At 34.7% G+C, this 20,016-nt stretch overlaps 3 protein-coding genes across 5 annotated transcripts; 1 reads left to right on the plus strand and 2 right to left on the minus strand.

Annotated features, from left to right (window-relative positions):
* Positions 1-1,170: 1,170 nt before the first annotated feature.
* LOC145603434 (sulfite reductase [ferredoxin], chloroplastic-like) lies at positions 1,171-5,513 on the plus strand. Its single transcript, XM_081659342.1, has 8 exons — positions 1,171-1,492; positions 2,034-2,816; positions 2,906-3,202; positions 3,655-3,852; positions 4,072-4,206; positions 4,321-4,437; positions 4,579-4,737; positions 4,832-5,513. Exons 1-8 carry the CDS (start codon positions 1,325-1,327, stop codon positions 5,039-5,041), a joined length of 2,067 nt encoding a protein of 688 aa, XP_081515468.1. The 5' UTR covers positions 1,171-1,324; the 3' UTR covers positions 5,042-5,513.
* A 1,009-nt stretch (positions 5,514-6,522) lies between these two features.
* LOC145606194 (photosystem II 5 kDa protein, chloroplastic-like) lies at positions 6,523-6,831 on the minus strand. Its single transcript, XM_081662243.1, has one exon. It carries the CDS (start codon positions 6,829-6,831, stop codon positions 6,523-6,525), a length of 309 nt encoding a protein of 102 aa, XP_081518369.1.
* Positions 6,832-7,368: 537 nt separating this feature from the next.
* Positions 7,369-18,714, minus strand: LOC145603636 (uncharacterized). 3 transcript variants are annotated; one of them, XR_014104884.1, is made up of 5 exons: positions 18,601-18,714; positions 18,461-18,518; positions 17,516-17,586; positions 8,199-12,117; positions 7,369-7,568 (listed from the first exon to the last, which is right to left on the minus strand). XR_014104884.1 is itself a non-coding variant. In XM_081659583.1 (4 exons), the coding sequence occupies exon 4, from the start codon at positions 10,001-10,003 to the stop codon at positions 9,506-9,508; it is 498 nt and encodes a 165-aa protein (XP_081515709.1). In that variant the 5' UTR covers positions 10,004-12,117; positions 17,516-17,586; positions 18,461-18,518; positions 18,601-18,714; the 3' UTR covers positions 7,373-9,505. The 3 variants fall into 3 exon arrangements, 2 of the variants coding, with proteins under 2 accessions (XP_081515709.1, XP_081515710.1); XM_081659583.1 differs by having other exon boundaries at positions 7,373-12,117; XM_081659584.1 differs by having other exon boundaries at positions 7,373-12,117; positions 17,516-17,598.
* Between the last annotated feature and the right edge of the window lie 1,302 nt (positions 18,715-20,016).

Genomic DNA, 20,016 nt, shown 5'->3' on the forward strand with positions numbered 1-20,016 from the left:
GACTGAAAAATAGATGAAAATTTATTTATTTAGCCTATAATTTCGTCCAGGTTCATTCTATACCATATAAATTGCTATTTTTGCTCCCCCACTTAAAACGCTAAACGCCAAAACCAAAAATATCAAAAATAAAATTGGCTTTTTTCGCTTATATCAGTATCTTTGTCTGATAGATTACCACGCGCGTAGAAAGTGCGTGTCCTCAATTCCTTCAGTGCCAACGTAACCTCTCACGTCACTTTCTTTCTTATTCCCCTTAACAATGCGCGCAGCCTTTCTCCCAATGCCAATTATGTTAAATCGTCAATTGGTTGTATGACTTGTATGATTCTATGATTTGTATTTTTTTTTTTTTTTTTTTTGAGGGGATTCTATGATTTGTATATAATGCATGTACAATTAATGCTTATTTTTTGACTTATAGACAATACAGTACAGTATTTTACATTATTTTATTTGACAATATTTTAAAAATACGGAACAAAAAAAACATAAAGAGCACACCAAAAAATTGCAAAAATATAAATTACTTGTTATGGAACAAAAAAAAAAACATAAAAATACACCACTTTACACTTACTAACTCGTTCAACTTAAACTTAGAAAATTAATTCTTTTTCTAATCAATTATGATGGTACGGCTTAATATAATCACTAAATCATTTTCAGTTTGAAAATTTATCATAAAATAATAGTCGATTGATGTCACTAATGTCTGATAATCTTCCTTTTAACTTTTATAGCTCTATTTGACTGTACCGTTTTAGATAGTGGTTAGTGTAATAGCGTTTAAAGCTAATCAAAACACTATTAAGGGCCTGTAACTCATGGACTGAACTCAGCTGAACTGAATTGAGCTAAAATGAAGTGAAATGAATATTTTATAAGAGAAGGAAATTAGGAGCTGAACTGAACCGAACTGAGCTGAATTGAAGCGAACTGAATTGCAACGTATGAAAACAGACCCTTAAATATAAATATAAGTTCTTAACATTGAATTTTTTTGTTCACTTTTCGCATTGAGCGCGTGTGGATACAACAACCTTAATAGGCGGTTTCATATTTGTCTTGTGCCATGCACGTGACGGCACAATAAAATATAATTCGTGATTCCTACAAAAAAAAAAAAAAAAAAAAATAAAAAAAAGAGCATTTTTAATCAAGAAATTCTCTCAACTTTACTGCACTTCATCACCACCATCCAACAATAACACTTCCTATCTCTCCATTTTTCTCTCTCCTAAATTTATATATCTGCTCTGACTTCTCAACCCTAATTACTCTGCTTCATTTATTTTTTGATTTTCTGTGTTTTTCTTGAGGTATGACGACGTCGTTTGGAGCTGCGAATACCGCCATTTTCATTGACCCAAAGCTTCAAATTCAGAGCTTTAATGGCTTGAAGCCTTCTGGGTTGATTCCTGTGCAAAAAGGCGTTCATGGGGTTTCCGTATCTTCTTCCAATTCTTCAACTATTAGCGCTGTTTCTACGGTAATCAATAAATTTTGTGATTTAATCGCATTTTCTGCCTTTTTTGTTTAAATTTCATTTTGATTGGTTATATTGTTGCTGCATTTTTTTGAATTTTTATGTGGCTTTTTGAATTGGGATTTTGGTTATTAGAAATGGGTAATTGGTGAATTGTATTGATTTTTGTTTGGCTTTGTTATTTGCTTGATTTTTGCAGATCTTGTCAATTTATTTTATATTTAAGAATTTGTTTGGTAAAAGTATTTTGATTTTTTTTTTTATTATTTTTTGTTTAGAGGGAAATTTTCGATATGTTTGAGGTAGTGTTTTGTAATTTGCATCTTAAAGTTTATTTTTGGGATGAGAAATTGTGAGTTTGCAGTGGTTTTTGATATACTACTATGTGAATATATGAATGGTACATGATTCTATTAGCCTTAGCTATTTGATGTTTGTGTTTGCTTTCATGCATTTATAATGATTAGTTTTAAGAGTATAGAGTGTGTACTGTATTATGTATTGGTGATGGTGTATTGCTGAGTTGGTGTTGCATGATATGCAGCCAGTGAAGCCTGAGACTGCTGCTGCGCCGAAACGTAGTAAGGTTGAGATATTCAAGGAGCAAAGTAACTTCATTAGGTACCCTCTAAATGAGGAGATGATGAATGATGCCCCTGGCATAAATGAGGCTGCTACACAGCTGATCAAGTTTCATGGGAGTTATCTACAGTACAATAGGGAGGAAAGGGGCACAAGATCTTATTCGTTCATGCTTCGTACGAAAAACCCTTCTGGTAAAGTGTCCAACAGATTGTACTTGGTGATGGATGATCTTGCTGATCAATTTGGCATTGGAACTCTTCGATTGACTACAAGACAAACATTTCAGTTACATGGAGTCTTGAAAAAGGACATGAAGACGGTGATGGGCACCATTATTAGAAACATGGGATCGACTCTAGGTGCTTGCGGGGATCTTAACAGAAATGTCCTTGCTCCGCCTGCTCCACTTGCTAGGAAGGATTACTTAGTTGCTCAGGAGACAGCTGAGAATATTGCTGCTCTTCTAACTCCTCAATCTGGTTTCTATTATGATGTATGGGTTGACGGAGAGCAATTTATGACAGCCGAACCTCCTGAAGTGGTGAAAGCCCGTAATGATAATTCTCACGGTACAAATTTCCCTGATTCTCCGGAGCCCATTTATGGAACCCAGTTCTTGCCCAGGAAATTCAAAATTGCTGTCACAGTCCCTACTGATAATTCAGTGGACATATTCACAAATGATATTGGTGTCGTCGTTGTATCTGATGAGAATGGAGAGCCACAGGGTTTTAACATATATGTAAGATATTGACTGTACTCATCGATCTGTTTATTCTTTTGTCTATCAGCAATGTTTTCTTTTCCTGATCAGCTTGAACTTTTGTGCAGGTTGGAGGTGGCATGGGAAGAACACACAGGTTGGAGAGCACCTTTCCTCGTTTGGCTGAACCAATAGGCTATGTGCCAAAGGAAGATATATTATATGCTATCAAAGCTATAGTTGTAACTCAGAGAGAAAATGGTAGAAGAGATGACCGAAAATATAGCAGGATGAAATATTTAATTGACTCATGGGGTATTGAAAAGTTCAGAAGTGTTGTTGAACAATACTATGGAAAGACATTTGAACCAATCCGTGAGTTGCCAGAGTGGGAGTTCAAAAGTTTTCTGGGTTGGCATGAACAGGTGCATTTTTCTCTGATTTATATGATTATTTTCTTATGCTGCCAATCTTGTTCTTTCTCATTAAAATTTGGGAACATAGTTATCTTCCAGATATGTTAGTCCTTTTATGAAAAACTATTAGTTACTGCTGAGTGCTGATTGAAGAACTTGTAATCTAGGAGTGGTATAAGATTTTTCATATATTCTTTAACTGAACACCTGGGGGGTAATTTAGTGAAACAAAATGAGTATGTATGTCAAAATAGACAGATATTTCTATGCTTAGTGTCATGATCTAATTCAATAGATGATGGAAAAATTTTGTTTGACCTATCCTCGCCTATAGAACTCAGAAATCATGAGAGAACAGATGGCTTTATGAGAACAGTGTTTTGCTGAAAATTTCATTATTGCAATATTGATGAAATTTTTCTTTTTCTTTTTTGATGATTATGTGTTGTTTATGTTTACAGGGTGATGGAGGTTTGTTTTATGGTCTTCATGTTGACAGCGGACGTGTAAAAGGTGTGATGAAGAAAACATTGAGAGAAGTAATTGAGAAATATAATTTGGATGTTCGTATTACAGCTAATCAAAACCTTATCTTGTGTGACATTCGTCCTGCATGGAAACGTCAAATCACCACAATGCTTGCTCAGGGTGGCCTACTGGTAAGATCATATTTGAGTATCAGGTTTACTGTCATTGTACCTGCTTCCTTTGTTGTGCACCTTACTGCAGAAGGGTAAGGGTGTTGGGTTTCTGTTTAAAAAAAAACAAAAATTGTGGGTGTGGGTGTGGGTGGAGGGCAGGGCTTGGAGACCACCTTCTTATGTTCACATAATCACATATATAGATGAAATTGCTTATTTAAATTTGGTTGACCTCAGGAACCAAGGTATGTGGATCCTCTCAATGTAACCGCAATGGCCTGCCCTGCTTTACCTATGTGTCCACTGGCAATTACTGAAGCTGAGCGAGGAATTCCTGACTTACTAAAACGGGTTAGAGCCGTGTTTGAGAAGGTATGTTATTGTTAATCAATGTCTTTATTTATTTATTTATTTTTTTTTTTTTTGGGGGGGGGGGGGGGGGGGGCAGAGGATTCAGGTTGGTTTAACCCGTAATATTGCTTTCAGGTTGGTCTTAAGTACACTGAATCTATTGTAGTAAGGGTTACTGGCTGCCCTAATGGATGTGCAAGACCCTACATGGCTGAGGTTGGACTTGTAGGTGATGGTCCCAACAGCTATCAGGTACTTTACATTTCAGAAACTCTACAAATGGCGTGAAATTCTAAACATGCTAAATTAGTTATACATTGGAGTAGTGTATCGAGCTTAGTATCTCACAATATTACAAAACACAAGCTAATTTCAATCTTATGTCAAAAACAGATATGGCTTGGCGGGACACCGAACCAAACATCATTGGCTAGGTGCTTCTTGAATAAGGTCAAAATCCAAGAATTAGAGAAGGTGCTAGAACCTCTATTTTATCACTGGAAGCGCTCTCGTAAAGCCAAGGAATCGTTTGGAGAATTCTCAAACCGCATGGTGAGTTCTGAACTTGTGATAGAATATGATATTGGTATATCTAATCTTGTTGATTAGAAGTTGGGTGTTAAGCAAATTTGTGATACTTTTGTAGGGTTTTGAAAAACTTCAAGAGCTGGTAGACAAGTGGGATGGTATACCAAAATCATCTGGTAAATTCAATTTAAAGCTTTTTGCTGACAAGGAAACATATGAAGCTGTAGATGAACTTGCACAACTGCAAAATAAGACAGCCCATCAGTTGGCCATGGAAATCATCCGCAAATATGTTGCTGCTCAGCAAAATGGAAAAATTGTTGAATGAGCTCACCAAATCTCAAATTCTCGATTTCCAGATGTATGTACTATCTTCTTAACAGTCCAGGGAAACGCCTGCCATTTTTGCTGCCATTTCTTCTCAGATGTTACTGCACAGTAACAGCCACAGTTGCCTGGACATGATTTTCTTCTAGTATCTTCCCTTCTTTGAACCTTCCTTTACCCAACCCCTCTTGGTTTGATACAACCCTTTTTTTCATTTCATTAGACATCTCTTGTGTATTGTTATCTTTGGAGGAGTTTTGGTTGTAACAGCAATCGGGATCTTAGTTTAATGCTGTCTTTACCCATTAGTGCTGCCTGTTTCGGTGGTTATGTGAAATTGTACCGCATGACACAAGGTTGCTGATGAGAACTTGTAATTTTGACTATTATGAGAATGCAATGTGATCTTGAATTTGAAGACCGCAAGTTTTATAAATTTTTGTAGGAAGTTATGAGCTTCTGTGACTTTTTTCTGTGTTGTCTTTGGTGGTAGTAAAACTGATCAAATTGTTACATGTTGAAATACTCATATATAAATGTACTTGCTTTACCTAACTAGCAGATCTGCTAGGATAATCAGCCACGAATAAGCATTGGTTCTTGGTTGCGGGCTAACTTGTTCCAATGATCTCAATCATCCAAATCTATACTGTAAATGATGTGCTTTGTTTATCTCATAATATATTCAACAAATTCTTATAAATGAGAGATATTTTAGCACTTGGGGATCGGAGTAATAATAAATAAACTATAATGATGGATGTAATGCAATAAACTCCCTCTTCAAAGTTTTCACCTCGAGTACTTAGCAGGTTTATACAATAATCATCAGTATTAAAACCAGGAAGCCTGAAAAAATTCATCGCTAATACACAGCATCGGTTTTTTTTTTTTGCTTATAGTAAATACTGTATAGGAGTTTTGTACTCTTTGATCCTGCTTGAGGTACCTTGGAGTATATGAGTGCGCTTGCTCGTGTGCATGGACAAAAAGGGTTATAATGGACAAAAAGGGTTATAAGCACGACGAACCGCAAGTTTCATTTATGTCCAAACTATTGCTGGATCATGTCAAATCCCTTTCATGAAGCGGGACAAAAAAAAGAAAGAAAAAAGGAGCTAACTCCCCCTTTCTTTTTTGAAAAGCCAAATGGCCTCTAATCTTCATCTTCTCATCTGTTTAAGGTCTAGCTAAAAAAAGGCTTAGCCTCATATGCTGCTAATTAATGCAAAAGATAACTAAAACCTGTCTAAACGCCTAAACCTGTCTGATTAATGTAGAACTAAAATGGCGAAGTATGTAACCATTGGTTTCTCACCGATCGATTGTTCTTTCAAACAAACATTAGATTAGGAAAAAGATGAACTGTTTGCAAAAATAAAGGATAACTAGTGCATTAAGGTAGCATAAGTTTTACAGAAGATTACATTTATAATATCAACATAGTTTAGCATTTGCTACTGATGCAAATATCAGAATTCCTCACTTGTAACAGATCTTCGCTGTTGGCATAGTGACACAGATGGGTGCATACTTCTTCTTAGCTTCTGGCGTTCCTCGTTTTGGTTCCTCTTCTGCCGTGGCAATTTTTGCAATGGAGCATGCCGCGGCAGCTGCAGCAGCAAACACCAAATCCCTTCTCTTTGAATTGCTGTCTTCCTTGGTGGTGTTGCAGTTTTCCGACCCCCTCATGGCCTTGGCCATCACGACACCGCGGCGGGCATGGGTGGAAGACTGTTTTGACACGGTGTTAGTGCCGAGGAATGAAGCTGTCATAGTGATGGAAGCCATGCTCACCTCTGTCTTTCCTCTGCTGTTTGTTTCACCTGCAAAAAAGTTGGTTAGTCTCGCATGCCAAGTTTAGAAAGGGCAGAACTTTTATGTTATACTGCTAATACAACAAAAGGTGATGATTGTATAGCACAAAATCCGTTTTCTTATCCCAACAAAAAGATGTGGCCAAATGAGTGATTACCACGTGTTCACATTTTATCTTTTTCTAGGAATTGGTGGCTCCCAGGCTCTTGGCTAGAATAAGCTAGAAACTTTCTTTGGCCTCCAGTGAATGTTGGCTTATTCTCAGTTGCTATGAAATCAATTGTACTTAGCTATTTTTCCAGGATTTAATACTATCAATTGAATGTTAAAACCAACAATACTAAGTTTCTTTTCCTCAACAAAAAAAGAAAGACAATACTTGGTGTCTTTACTTTCATAAAACCTCCGAAATTATAATTATTCGTAAATGGTAGCTAAAATAAAGAGCGCGTTCTCCACACTTTTGGTGACTTGTGAGACAGATTGGAGGAGGAAAAGATTAACGACAGCTTTACCCTCAGCCCAAAATTTTAAAATTACCTTTCATTTATTTCCAGTCCCAAGCCTGCATCAAAAAAGGATTGTTGCAGTAGCCAGTAGGTAGTCTACAGCCAGCATAAAACTTTGTCCAGTCTTCCTGCATTGACTGAGAAATTAGCCAACCCCGTCCTCATGGATTCTACTGTGATATTGTAGTCGATATGATCATTCTGCGTGCAAACCAAATTAAATAAAATCATTAGCTGCCTTATCGAACACCATAAAAGGGTGTTCTTTTAACCATAGATTAAGGTGAAATAGGCCTAGAGCCCTAGACTGGCCTATGCAGAACTCTTTTCTCCTATCCAACACACTGCCCCACTAGCTCCCTCTATTTTCCAGGTCTTTTGAAACAGAGGGATAGGAAAGATCATACTTTGCCCAGAAATATCCTGTTTCACTATATTACAGGTTATATACCATGAAGAAGCCAGAACAAAGGAACATCATTTGTATAACAATCGTCTATTATGATGTTTCACACACTAATGCAAACATACCATCAATGATAAAAACAGTACATTGTACTCATGTAAAAGATATGAGTGATAGGCAATCTGTCATAAGCGATTAGTACAACACTACAACCTAATGCGTGAATTTTTAAATCAAAACTTTTACAATACTAAGAATGCCATGGATCTAAAAAGACACCAAATGAGCCATCAGGTTGGACACAAGACTCTTGCATTCAGCCATTTTTTTAGCCAAGCATCAGATGTCCTATCTATCTCCAGTAACTGCAAAATAAATGCTTCCAACAAATATAGTTGCTACTATACAGGAGAAAACAACTTAACCTTTGATTTATCCAACTCCTATCAGCAGCTACACAAGCCAACAAGAACAAACATCAATGTTCACTGACTAAACATTACATGGAAGTTTCAAGCTAATTTATAAGTTCCAATATAGCCAATGGCTTCCTGGGATTGGTCACATAGACTAAAATCAGAATGCACATTCCTATCGAGTTTCATACAAAGCCATACAACAGCATAAATGATGCCACCTGCAAATGCCACCAAATGATTATATGAATCACCATTTTAGCTTTTTGATGGAGTTGGAGAAATTACAGAAATATATAAAACATACATATTGTCTTACTCTGGTAATAGCAAGGTAGTAGGCAGTAACTAAACAACAAAAAAACAAGAAAACAACCTTTGACAGTTTTTCCTTATTATTCGACATTCCATAACAAGCTGCATTAACCCCCCTCCCACCCAATAATTATCATCAGCAAGCTCCACCGACATAACACCGTCTCCAAATAAGGCAGGGTAGAAAGATTATGACACTTAAGACACTTGGTAACTTGAAACCTTTACAGGAACAAGCAATCTCATGAAAATACATAATTTAAAAATGATAATGAAACAAACCACTGTTGTAAGCTTGTGATCACTACAAGAACAAAGATAGTAACTACACCTTCATGGCCAATCATCAACTCCAAAACAACACCAGTGCTATGATGCTTTCGCCTGTTTCTACTATAAGGATCCATAACATGTGCATCAAAGATTGAAAAAACCACAGAACTTCACATGAGTAAGGCATCAACAGCCGAAAAGCTTAAATGGTCATTATGCAACAAACTACAGCAAAGTCATTGTGTTACTGACAATTTCAAGCTGTAAACATAAATCTAGGTTACAACGAGAATAAATTCAAAGTAAGCTCTAACAGAAGATTCAAATTTCACTCAATCTGATTTTGTGAATAAAACACCTTATTCAACAATTATTAAAAAGATCACATACTTCCTCCGTTAATAATTATTTGCAACAAAGGGGTATTATTTGTGAGATATAAAATATTCCTTTGTTGCAAATAACCATTAACGGAGGAAGTATATTAGTCTACAGACTACAATAGAGCAAGTATGACAATACAACCAGGATTAATATCACAGAGTATATATTGATGAGTGAATTATTATTAGATGTGGCTTAATAAAACAGATAAACATAATCCTGGATACTAAGGTTTTTCTAGTAGATAAAGATCGGAGCACTCTGACTGTATCTTCTTACAGACCCAATATGGCAAAGCTAATTAAGGGAAAACCATATTGGAAGCAAGGATCTCATAACACCAATTACTTTGCGGACAAAGTCCAGAACTTTTCAATAACTGGATCAAGTTGTTCAGGGTTGCTGCTAGATGAGATTAGAAAGTCTGCAATGGATATATTGGCTTCACTTTGAACAGCATGGTTGTGGGAATAACCAGAAGAAACCCCACGACATTCGGCATTCTTGACTTCAACAGGCTGAAGGCCAAAACTTTGCTGATTATTCATGAGAACATCAACATTTGGTTTGACAGAAGAATGACCAAAAGAGTTATCTGTAAGCCCCAAGAAAAATGATTCCACAAGCGGAATTGATGGCTTGCTCATGACTTCAGATATGCAGGAATCATCAAGTATAGCAGTGGGGTATGGCTCTAGTTCTATGTTGTCAGAAACGTTAGGATAGACAGCAAAATCTTCCAACAACCGTGGGCTAGATAAGTCAGGAAGTATAAATTCTTTCCCAGGAAGGCCGAGATCTTCAAAAAATTTGTCATCAAGTGGCTGTGCATTATCAGCCATGGGGAGAACAAAGGAATTGCAGGAGAAAAAAAAGGGGGGCTTTTAGAGTTAATTAGCTGGGACAAATGCTCTTGGATTATAATATGAGGTTCTGTGGAAGGACTGGACCTACTTCAAATTTACACAAGAATTATTAAAATTACCAAAAAAACTTTGTCAAATGATTCTAGGCGCGGGATAAGAATGGTGACACAGCAGCGAATAATTAAGTACAATGTTTTTACAGATACGCTCTCCTGTAATGAAAACCTTTCCTACATTGAAGAGATTTGCCCAATCCCAGAGCATTTGATCAAACTGCCACGTTGTTTCCAATCAATTCAATTTGGCTTTCAACATTCACTTGTGCCCTTAACTTGTAGCTCAAAATCATCAATTGGATACTAGTATAAGGAAGTATAAAACTAATGAAAGGCAATGGATTTGCCATCATCATCTAATGCCAAAGAAACACATTCTGGATATTTGAAATCTATATATATATTTTCCTAATTACCATTCCTAGGTTAAAAATATGAATTACGTGAAAAACCACACCAATATATTGTAAAAATCACATAACATATCATGACCATTCTGATTTACAGAAACATGCACAGTACTGTATTATGTAGAAACTATTTTCTATTTTATTTAAATTATTTTCAACATAAATGCATACGTGTAAGTGTTGGTAAAGTTTCCTTACCTTCAAAGATGCGCACCCTTGGTTTACCAGTTTTTCCTAGTAATCTTACAAGAAAACTCCTCCACCAAAGGGCAAAAGACAAGGGTCATTTATAATTGCAAAGTGAAAATTGTTCAGGAGATATGACCAACTTCCTCTATTCTTTTTTGATTGCAACATATCCTACTTCAGAAGTTTATATAAACAGCAATATATCTTATTTTGGTAGTTTTTAACTCCTGAAATTACTTTCTTGACCTTACTGCCTATACTCTCCCCACATGGATCAAAGAACCACTCCCATCCCTTTTCCTTAATAGCACATATGTTGCAACAAATAAAGAACAAAGGAAGTACATTATATCATAATGCAACAAAAGACAAATGAAAGAAAATCAATATCTGTGAATCTCGTGAAGAATCAAGACGAAATGAAAAAAAATAAAATGGAGCAGTTCTATATTGTAAATATCAAAGTAAAATCAGGCTTAGATGCTATATAATTGCATTACATAAAGTCAATAAATGTTGCCAGCCTCCTCTAATTGCCACAACAACAGGGAAAAAAGTATCAATACTAGACATGTTTCAACAGAATGAACAGATACCAATAAGTGCATTTAGGAAGCAGATTTACATCCTAGCAGTCTATTGCTGATATTGCCATGCACAAAGTGCAGAATGAAACAGTGTACAAACAAAATCAAACAAATGTGTCTTTCACAAGCTTTGCAGTTTAGTAAAGAGGGCAAAGGAAAGATATAAAGCCATCTCCATGATCCAGAATCCTGATAATTGAATGTTAAGTATATTATACTGGAAATGGCATTGGCAACTATATTTCAGTGTAGTCATAGAAAGCATCCTCAAACTTTCCATGCCAGTAAATTAACTTTTAAACACAACTATTTCATCATTGATCTCCTTACTATAGAGGAAGAAGATTAAACAAATGAAACTTAAAAAGAAACATCCACACCCCACCATATACCCCTGTGACCTCCCCACAGATCAAAGCAATATCATTCTACAAAGAAAACAAGTCTGTGCAAATGACTTATAACAGAAAAAAAATTCAAAAACTGCAAACTGGGAGCTTCATTAGTAGGAGGAAGACATGTACATTCATTGCACAAAAGAAGTAACAAAACACCCAGCAGCATGAGAGAGTTACAGTTTTTCTGTTTTGAAAATAACGTATGGTACATACCAGTATAGAGTCCCCTGCAAAATTATTAAAAGAATCCTCCTTTCCAAAAAATAAGCTGCATGGGATAAAAAACCTCTGGTGATATACTCCACTCCAAACCTCAAAAATGACAATGGGTTCAAGATTGACAAAGGTGGCATGGGGGACATGCGTTCCAGCACTAATCTCGCAAAAGAATGAGTAAAAGCAATATGTCCAACTCCAATTATGCTGTCACTGGTATAACAAATACTGGCCCTGTAATTTAAATGAAAATTTACAATTAGTACGCTTCACACTAGATTTACCAAATGGGTGGGTAGTATATCATAACTTTAAAAAATAAATTATAAATAAGGAAAGAAAAGAATAGTTTTGATCACTCGGAAAATTGAACTTAAGTCAGATTCAATAAAATAGGTAAGCCCTACTCAAAATAGTCAACAGAAGTCCACAAGGAACAAAGGAAAGGATATCATTTGTGACATAAATTTTTTTTTTTTTTTTTTTGAAAGCGTGACATAAATTATTTAAACACCAATGATAAAGCACTTATTTGTTTTCATATGAAAGGGTTGAGAGTTATGAGGCAATCTCTACTGTAAGCAAAACCACGATACAATGCATAACCCTAACCAACTTTCATACCAAAGTCTTACAATACTAACAATGGTGTGATCACCAAAGACACCATATGAAGTTATGAACCATCGTACTGTATAAGAAGCTTTTTTATTTAGCCCTTTTTGAACATGAATATATTGACTACCACACTAGCAGTAGGAAACAACTTAGCCTTTTAATTGTTATCTAATACAATCTATAAGCAACTCCAATATCCCCCCCCCCCCCCCCTCCCCAAAAAAAAAAAAAAAAAAAAAAAAAAAAAAAAAAAGAACTGCTATACAAGCAAACCAGAACACAAAATGATATATCCAATAAAGCCTATGGCCTCCAGTAAACGACTACAATTAGAATGCACAATCCCTGTAAGCATTCACATGAAGCAGCTAATTGATAGCTCTCTGCAAAGGTGGAGTTCCTAAGCTGCCAACATTGACTTGTGAAGAGATTGAAGCTCACCTTACAATACCAATCCATGAGGCCATAATCCACCACCAATTCAGCTTTTTTATTTTTTTTCTTTTTAAAGGGGGGAGGGGGGGATGGAGGAAGTACAGAGATAAGATACATGCACATTATTAATATCATAGCAAAAAATTGTAGCTTACAATAAACCTTGGAAATATATTGACTATCTTTTTTTATCTGAAGGGTGGGGGGGAAGCTGCCCTTTAACTCAATAATTTGCAACAGATTAAAAAAAAACACACACACACACACACACAACAACAACAACAACAACAACAACAACAACTACAACAACAACAACTAATTTGATAGATTTTTCTTCCACTAATTAGTGAATTACAGTTCATAACAAATTGGATTAACCTTCTAAGACAATTATCATCAGCAAGACAAGCTATAAACATTACTCCAATACCTCCAAAAAGGGACAGGGTTTAAGGGGGCTTTGATGAGCCTTATTTACTTGCTATAACAGCAATATTAAATGCTTTTGATTAACATCCTAAGACTCAATAACTGATACACGGATGCACTTTCACCATGTAAAATTCATTAAATACATATATGTGGGCCGAAAAACCAGCAAAGTACCAAAAGAAGGCGAACTTCGTATTAGTTGAAGCATAATGGTAAGTGAGAATATACATTGACATACAAATTTGAGTTTACATCCTTAACAGAAAAACAAAGAGCATGCGTAAACGAAAATTAAATTTAACCAACAACTTCTCATTAAGGTCATTCATATACCCCCTTAAGAACTTTTATACGTTACAATAGTCATGGCAAGCCATTAACTCTTACAATCTATACTTCGCTTGACAACCCATCTTCAATCATGGAAAAGGTGAATAAGGCCGCTAGGATTTGAATAATGACATGCAGTCAATGAAACGAAGAACAAAAATTATGAAGCACAGCACAATCATCATTGATCATACATCACTTCTAGTGCACAACTAAGCAGGAAAAAGGTGAATCTCAACAAAAAGAAAGTGCATCATAAAGATACTGATAAGCATTCAGTAGCTTTAAGACCATAATGATAAGAAATCTCATGAAAATATATAAACAGCTCTTCACTCTATCTAAAAGAGATATAAAGCAAACCACATTTGTGACCACCTACAACACGGAAGATAGGAACAAAACCTAAATGGAAAAGAGGATACACTCTATTCTACTCCAAAACACCACCAGCATTACGAGTATTTTTCCTGCATTGCTTATGACATGGAAAGCAATGAATGAAATTTTCAAAAATCGCGTTCACTTTAATAAACAAAGTAACATAGATGGATAAAAAGCTTCAATTTTCACTGTGCAATAAAAAGAGAAATCAATGCATCAATGGTGAGTCCAAAATATAAACAATTAAACACATACAATGGTGTCGGGAAAAAAAAAACAAAAAAAAAAAAAAAGATGATAAATCTTTTGGGTGCACTCGACAAGAGATTCATGCAATTTGACCAAAGGTACAGCTGAAATTTCTAATATCACCAAGAATGTAATTTTCTTTTGTTAAGAAGAACAATCATACATGTCATATTGTCATTAAAGGAACAAGAAAATAAATTTTAAGTAAAATCTAATAAAAGATTCGGACAATTGGAATAAAAGCTACCATTTAAATTATAAAATAAATAAATAAAACTTCTCCCTTATTCAATAGAAAAACCAGTCTATAGTCGAAAGACTCTACACTAGAGCAAGATTAACAATAATACTAATTTAACTTTACTGATTATGAGCATTCCTTAAACTAGGATGCACTTCTATGTGGATATAATAGGATGTACTACAATGTGGATCTCTATTATATATGGTTTAATAAAACAGAAAAACCTAGACTCGATTCCTAAGGATTCTCTAATATGCTAGAGAACGGAGCATTACATCATAACGAACAAGAAGATCTCTCCATTACATCGATTACTTTGCTGACAGCTGTCAATTGTTCAATACCTGTCCACCTGGCACTGGAAGTCGATCATTCACTAAGGATGGCTGAGGGTTGGTAGATGAGAATTGTGAATCTGGAGTGGATGCATTGGCATCACTTTGAGCAGTCTGGTTTTTGGAAGAATCGGCAGAAAATTGAAAACATTCTTCATTCTCAATTCTGACAGGCGGAAGGCCATGACTTTCCTGATTGTTCAAGGAAGCATCAGCATTTGGTTCAACATAAGAGCGACCAAAAGGGTTATCTATCTGCCCCAAAAAAAATGCTTCCACTGATTCCACAAGTGGAATTGATGGCTTGGTCATGACTTCAGATACACAGGAATCATCAAGTATAGTAGTAGGGTATGTCTCCTGTTTCATCTGGTTAGAAACATCAGGATAGACAACAAATTCTTTCGACAACGATGGAGAGGATGTGTTGGGGAGGTTGAATTCTTTCCCCTGCAGCCTGAGACCATAGAATGCTCTGTCAATACGTCTACGTTTGCTACGAGCACGTCTCTGAGGTTTAGGGGCCATGTAGAGAGCCAAGGGTTTTTTGAGCAGAAGACAACAAAAGGCTTTTTAGAGTTAATTGGATTTGGAAAAGGAATTCTCTAGGATTAATAGATGAGGTTATGCTGCAGGACAGGACCCTCCTTTTAATATATATATTTTTTTTAAAAAAAAAAAAAAAATTTCAAAATGACTAGGCGCTGGATATTATTGGTGACACAGCACTAAATAACCAAATACAGTGTCTTAACAGATGCTGCTATCCTGAATGGAGATCTTTCCATATGTGTTTAGGTGCAAATGCAACCTACATTAAAGATATTAAAGTAAAATAAAATCCCAAATTATACGGTCAACTTGCCAAATCTTTTCTGATTACCTCAGCCTTGACTGTAATAATTCAATACTGGTATCACAATTGGAACACAAAATCACTAGTTCGATAGTGGTATAAAGAGGTGTAAGCATAACAGATAACAATAATTTGGCTAAGTATCCCAATTTCCAAAGAAACAAAATTTGGATATTTGAAATCCGCAAGGATATATCCCATAAATACAATCCCTTGATTAGATATATGCAATATGAGTAATCTTTGTACACATAGTCATGAGAAAACCATGTTGATCCATTGTACAAAAATAACATAAGATATCACGCATGACCACTCAGATTAGTGGTACCATGCACTACATTGTATTATACTACAATTATATAATTTTAATTCTAGTAGATTCAGTAAACCATATATGCAGTCTCAGGAATCAGGAAACATTCATCCCCTTCACAGATCCTCACCCTTAGTTACCTTTTATAAAGATATATAACTCTATATATTCCCCTAGTAATTTTCCAAGAATATTCTTTCACCATTGGCAAAATAGAGGGAAATTCTTATAAGTGCAAAGTGAAAACTGCTCTGGCTGTAGGATATACATTAAAAAAATTAATTATCCATGAACCTCATGAAGTTGCGAAAAGCATTCTTTCATATGTAAAATGTTTTACCGGGTCCTTTTTCCACATAAGAAAACGAAAGATACAAACAAGGTCCAGCAAAATATAGTTTTATATTGTTCATTATCAAAGGGAAAACGACCTTAAAAGCTGAAAAACAACACTACATAAAGTCAAGAAAGTGTTGGTAACCTCCTCTAATTGATAGTTTGATACAAGAGCAGGAAAAAAAAAAACACATGGGCACTACTAGTGTAAAAAGTTGACAACTGATGCCTAGCAGTGCAAGCAAGAAAAAGCTGGAAACAGAACTCCATCCTTACAATCTATTCCTGACATTTATAATAAACATGCATAACAGAATGTACGAAAGAAAAAAATAACACACACACACACTCTAAGATTCCTCACATGATCAGCTCTTTAGTAACAGACAATACGAACATAAAATTTGCATATGAAAGATTAAGTTTAGTATAATTGATCTTCAGGGAAATGAACAGGTAACTAGGTAAGTGGCATTGGCAACTTAGATTCCGGTGTGACCAATGAAAATATTTTACAACTTTACAACCAAAACGAACTAACAATCAAATAACATGTAAGTATCACTATTCCACCAATTAAAAGAAAAACAAGGGTAGTTTGAGAACAATCATGACCACCCTGCCTACCTCCCACCACTTCCTCACAGGCCAGTACTTTCCCATTCTACAAAAGACAGTTTCTGCGAAAAATGCTCGAAACAGAAATCCAATTCAACAATGGTAACCTGAAAGCTTAATCATAATCATAAAGCTACAAGCATATATACACATTGCACACCAAAGATACCATATCCCCACACGTGAGCGCACACAAACACACACAGGAGTTAAAATCACTTAACATAGACCAGTACCAATCCCATGGATAAATAATCGCAAATTGGCATTCCAATTATATGACTCGGTTATATAGTTACTAATATCAACACATTGGAAAACAATTAACATCATGCCACTGCAATATATGAAGTATGAGTAACAATTAACATCATAATAACTTGGGTCATAAGTATAATACATTCTTCATTATACTGAAGCTTTAATAAAATAAACGACGCATTCACAATATATATATCTATATATTCATCATAATTTACCTGTAATTAGAAACAATTGATTCACATGTTAATCAGGTAGCTTAATTTTTGATCCTTGTTGTAGAGTTCACCTGAAAAAGAAGCTAAGTGCGCATTAATTATGAAGAGGTTCAAAAAGGACGAAATATATACAGAAATTAAGGATTAAGCTGGAATCAAAAACCAAAACTTAAAACGGATATTTGTTTTGGGGTTTATTTCCATAACTGGATTAACATAAAAATCAAACAATGAAGCTCAAAGTATACGGAAAGTAATAAAGAAACATCTACACGGCTTACCACCACTATATAACAATGATTTTTGCCATAAAAAAACTAATTGTGACTTTTGGAAAATATCATTTCGAATGCTAATTACTCCTACTGTCACTTAAATGAATTCGAATTACAATACCAAAGAAAAAGATAGCAACGGTGGCAGCAGCGGCGGCAACAACCAAAGATGGTAATTTTGAGTGTTGGCAAAAACGAATTTACATAAATTAGCATTGGAAAACAATTAACATAATCTCATTTCAAAGATATGGGTCAACCTACTAATAGTTATCATAGATAGAATTCATGCTTCATAATACTGTAGCTTTAACAAAAATTAAACAACGAAATCATAGTATATAACTATATATTCATCTTGATTAACTTGTTTATTATTAAAACTAGTTTAAAATATGGATCAATCTAATAATAACTAATAGCTATCATAATTATAATACATGCTTCATAATATTGTAAATTTAACAAAGATTAAACAACGAAATCATAGTACATAACTAAATATTCATCCTATTTACCTGTATATCATTAAATCTAATTTAAAATATGGATCAATGTAAGAATAATTAATCATTATCATAGTTATAATACATGATTCATAATATTGTAACTTTAACAAAAATTAAACAAAGAAATCATAGTATATAGCTATATATTCATCTTAATTTACCTGTTTGTAAACAGTTGATTCACATGCTTAACTTCTGATTCTTCGAAGTAGAATTCACCTGAAATAGAAATAAAGTGCACATTAATAATAATAATTAGATGAAAAAATACAGAAATTGGAGATTGAGCTGAATCAAATACCTAATTTTTTGCAATGCATTGATAAATTTCGCTCCATAAATCGAAAAATAATGGAAGAAATTGATTTTCTGGAATTTGATTGTGAAATTTTAGTATGTGGTTGATTGGTTGTAGACTTGTAGCAGAATTAATGGAAATTTTGGACGATTTAACATTCGGCACTATACGGTGTCGTTTCAGAGTTCGATCTGTAGTATGGGCCTTGGTCTTAGCCCAAGGAATGCTGTACTTCATTTTGGGCTTCAAAGTCCAGTTGGAGCGTAACATCAAAACCATGAATTTACTTCATAGTTCATAATTTCATATCTCATTGGTGTAGTGGTAGTTGGGACTACATTTGGTAGGGAGGACTCGTGTTTGATCCCCGCAACAATAATTAGGAGGGAACTGGAACCTAATCACTTATAACTGATCCCCAAATCCGCATTAACCCAAAGGGTGAACCGGGTGAAACACCCCAAAAAAAAAAAATTAGTGGTCATTGTTAGGCTCATTTTGGGGCGGAGATTCCGTTTTCTCTTCCTCACTTTTAAAGGTGTTGGGATCCTCTAGAATTGAAGATTTGTAGAGTTGTAGAGTTGTGAGAGTGAGAGTATTTTAATATTTTTTATTTTACTTTAATTTTTACTTTTTAAATTTATGCATGATAGATATTAGGCATTGATCTTCTTTCAAGGATCTTGATTTGCTGAAATCTATAGAGCTCAACTCTAGAGGATCCTTTTAAAGTGTCTAGTCTACCATTTGGGATGTGTTTTTAAGAGTACTATTATACGTTGGTAAATTGATATTGCTAACAAAAAAAAAAAAAAGTTTCTCAATTCAATTTTGTAGTATGTTGCACAAACGAACTAAGGAGTACTTTGTATAGTTATATGTCACTTGGTACTCCTTAATAATCTTGGTAGTAGTAAGACTAGTAACACTTACTGGTTTAAGTGTTGAATATGGACTATGAAGTCATTTATATACTTCTACGGACTATTTATGTATTGTATCTTTTTTGTTTTCTTAGACACTTAAACTATAAATCAAAATTCTAATTTGAACCTTAATAATATAATGTTGATGATTGTGCTTTTTATTTGAAAAGCAATATAGATATACTAGTAGTTTGCTAGTCAAATGTTTATACGACATGCTCTCGGTAAATACATATATATACACTATAAATCTAATAACTATCATTAAAAAAAAAAAAAAAAAATTTTACCGAACAAGAAGTATTCAAATATAAACACTTTAATTATAGAATCAATTAAATAAGTAAGATAACCTCGATATGATATAGTCCAATATCTAATACCTAATGGCTAATAAAAAGTACATAATGTCTCCATTTTTAATTAATTAATCCATTTTAATAACCAATTTGACATTTAAAAAACCTCCACGTGTGTTGCATTAAGCTAAGTA

Source organism: Chenopodium album, chromosome 22 (genome assembly GCF_948465745.1).
Source record: "Chenopodium album chromosome 22, dcCheAlbu1.1, whole genome shotgun sequence".
In the NCBI taxonomy this organism is placed as follows: domain Eukaryota; kingdom Viridiplantae; phylum Streptophyta; class Magnoliopsida; order Caryophyllales; family Amaranthaceae; genus Chenopodium; species Chenopodium album.

Excerpts from the sequence above, each read along its gene's own strand:
- LOC145603434 (XM_081659342.1), top strand. The coding sequence starts at position 1,325 with ATGACGACGTCGTTTGGAGCTGCGAATACCGCCATTTTCATTGACCCA. Across the intron at positions 1,493-2,033 it reads CTATTAGCGCTGTTTCTACG|CCAGTGAAGCCTGAGACTGC; the intron begins GTAATCAATAAA and ends CATGATATGCAG. Across the intron at positions 3,853-4,071 it reads TTGCTCAGGGTGGCCTACTG|GAACCAAGGTATGTGGATCC; the intron begins GTAAGATCATAT and ends GGTTGACCTCAG.
- LOC145603636 (XM_081659583.1), bottom strand. The coding sequence starts at position 10,003 with ATGGCTGATAATGCACAGCCACTTGATGACAAATTTTTTGAAGATCTC.
- LOC145606194 (XM_081662243.1), bottom strand. The coding sequence starts at position 6,831 with ATGGCTTCCATCACTATGACAGCTTCATTCCTCGGCACTAACACCGTG.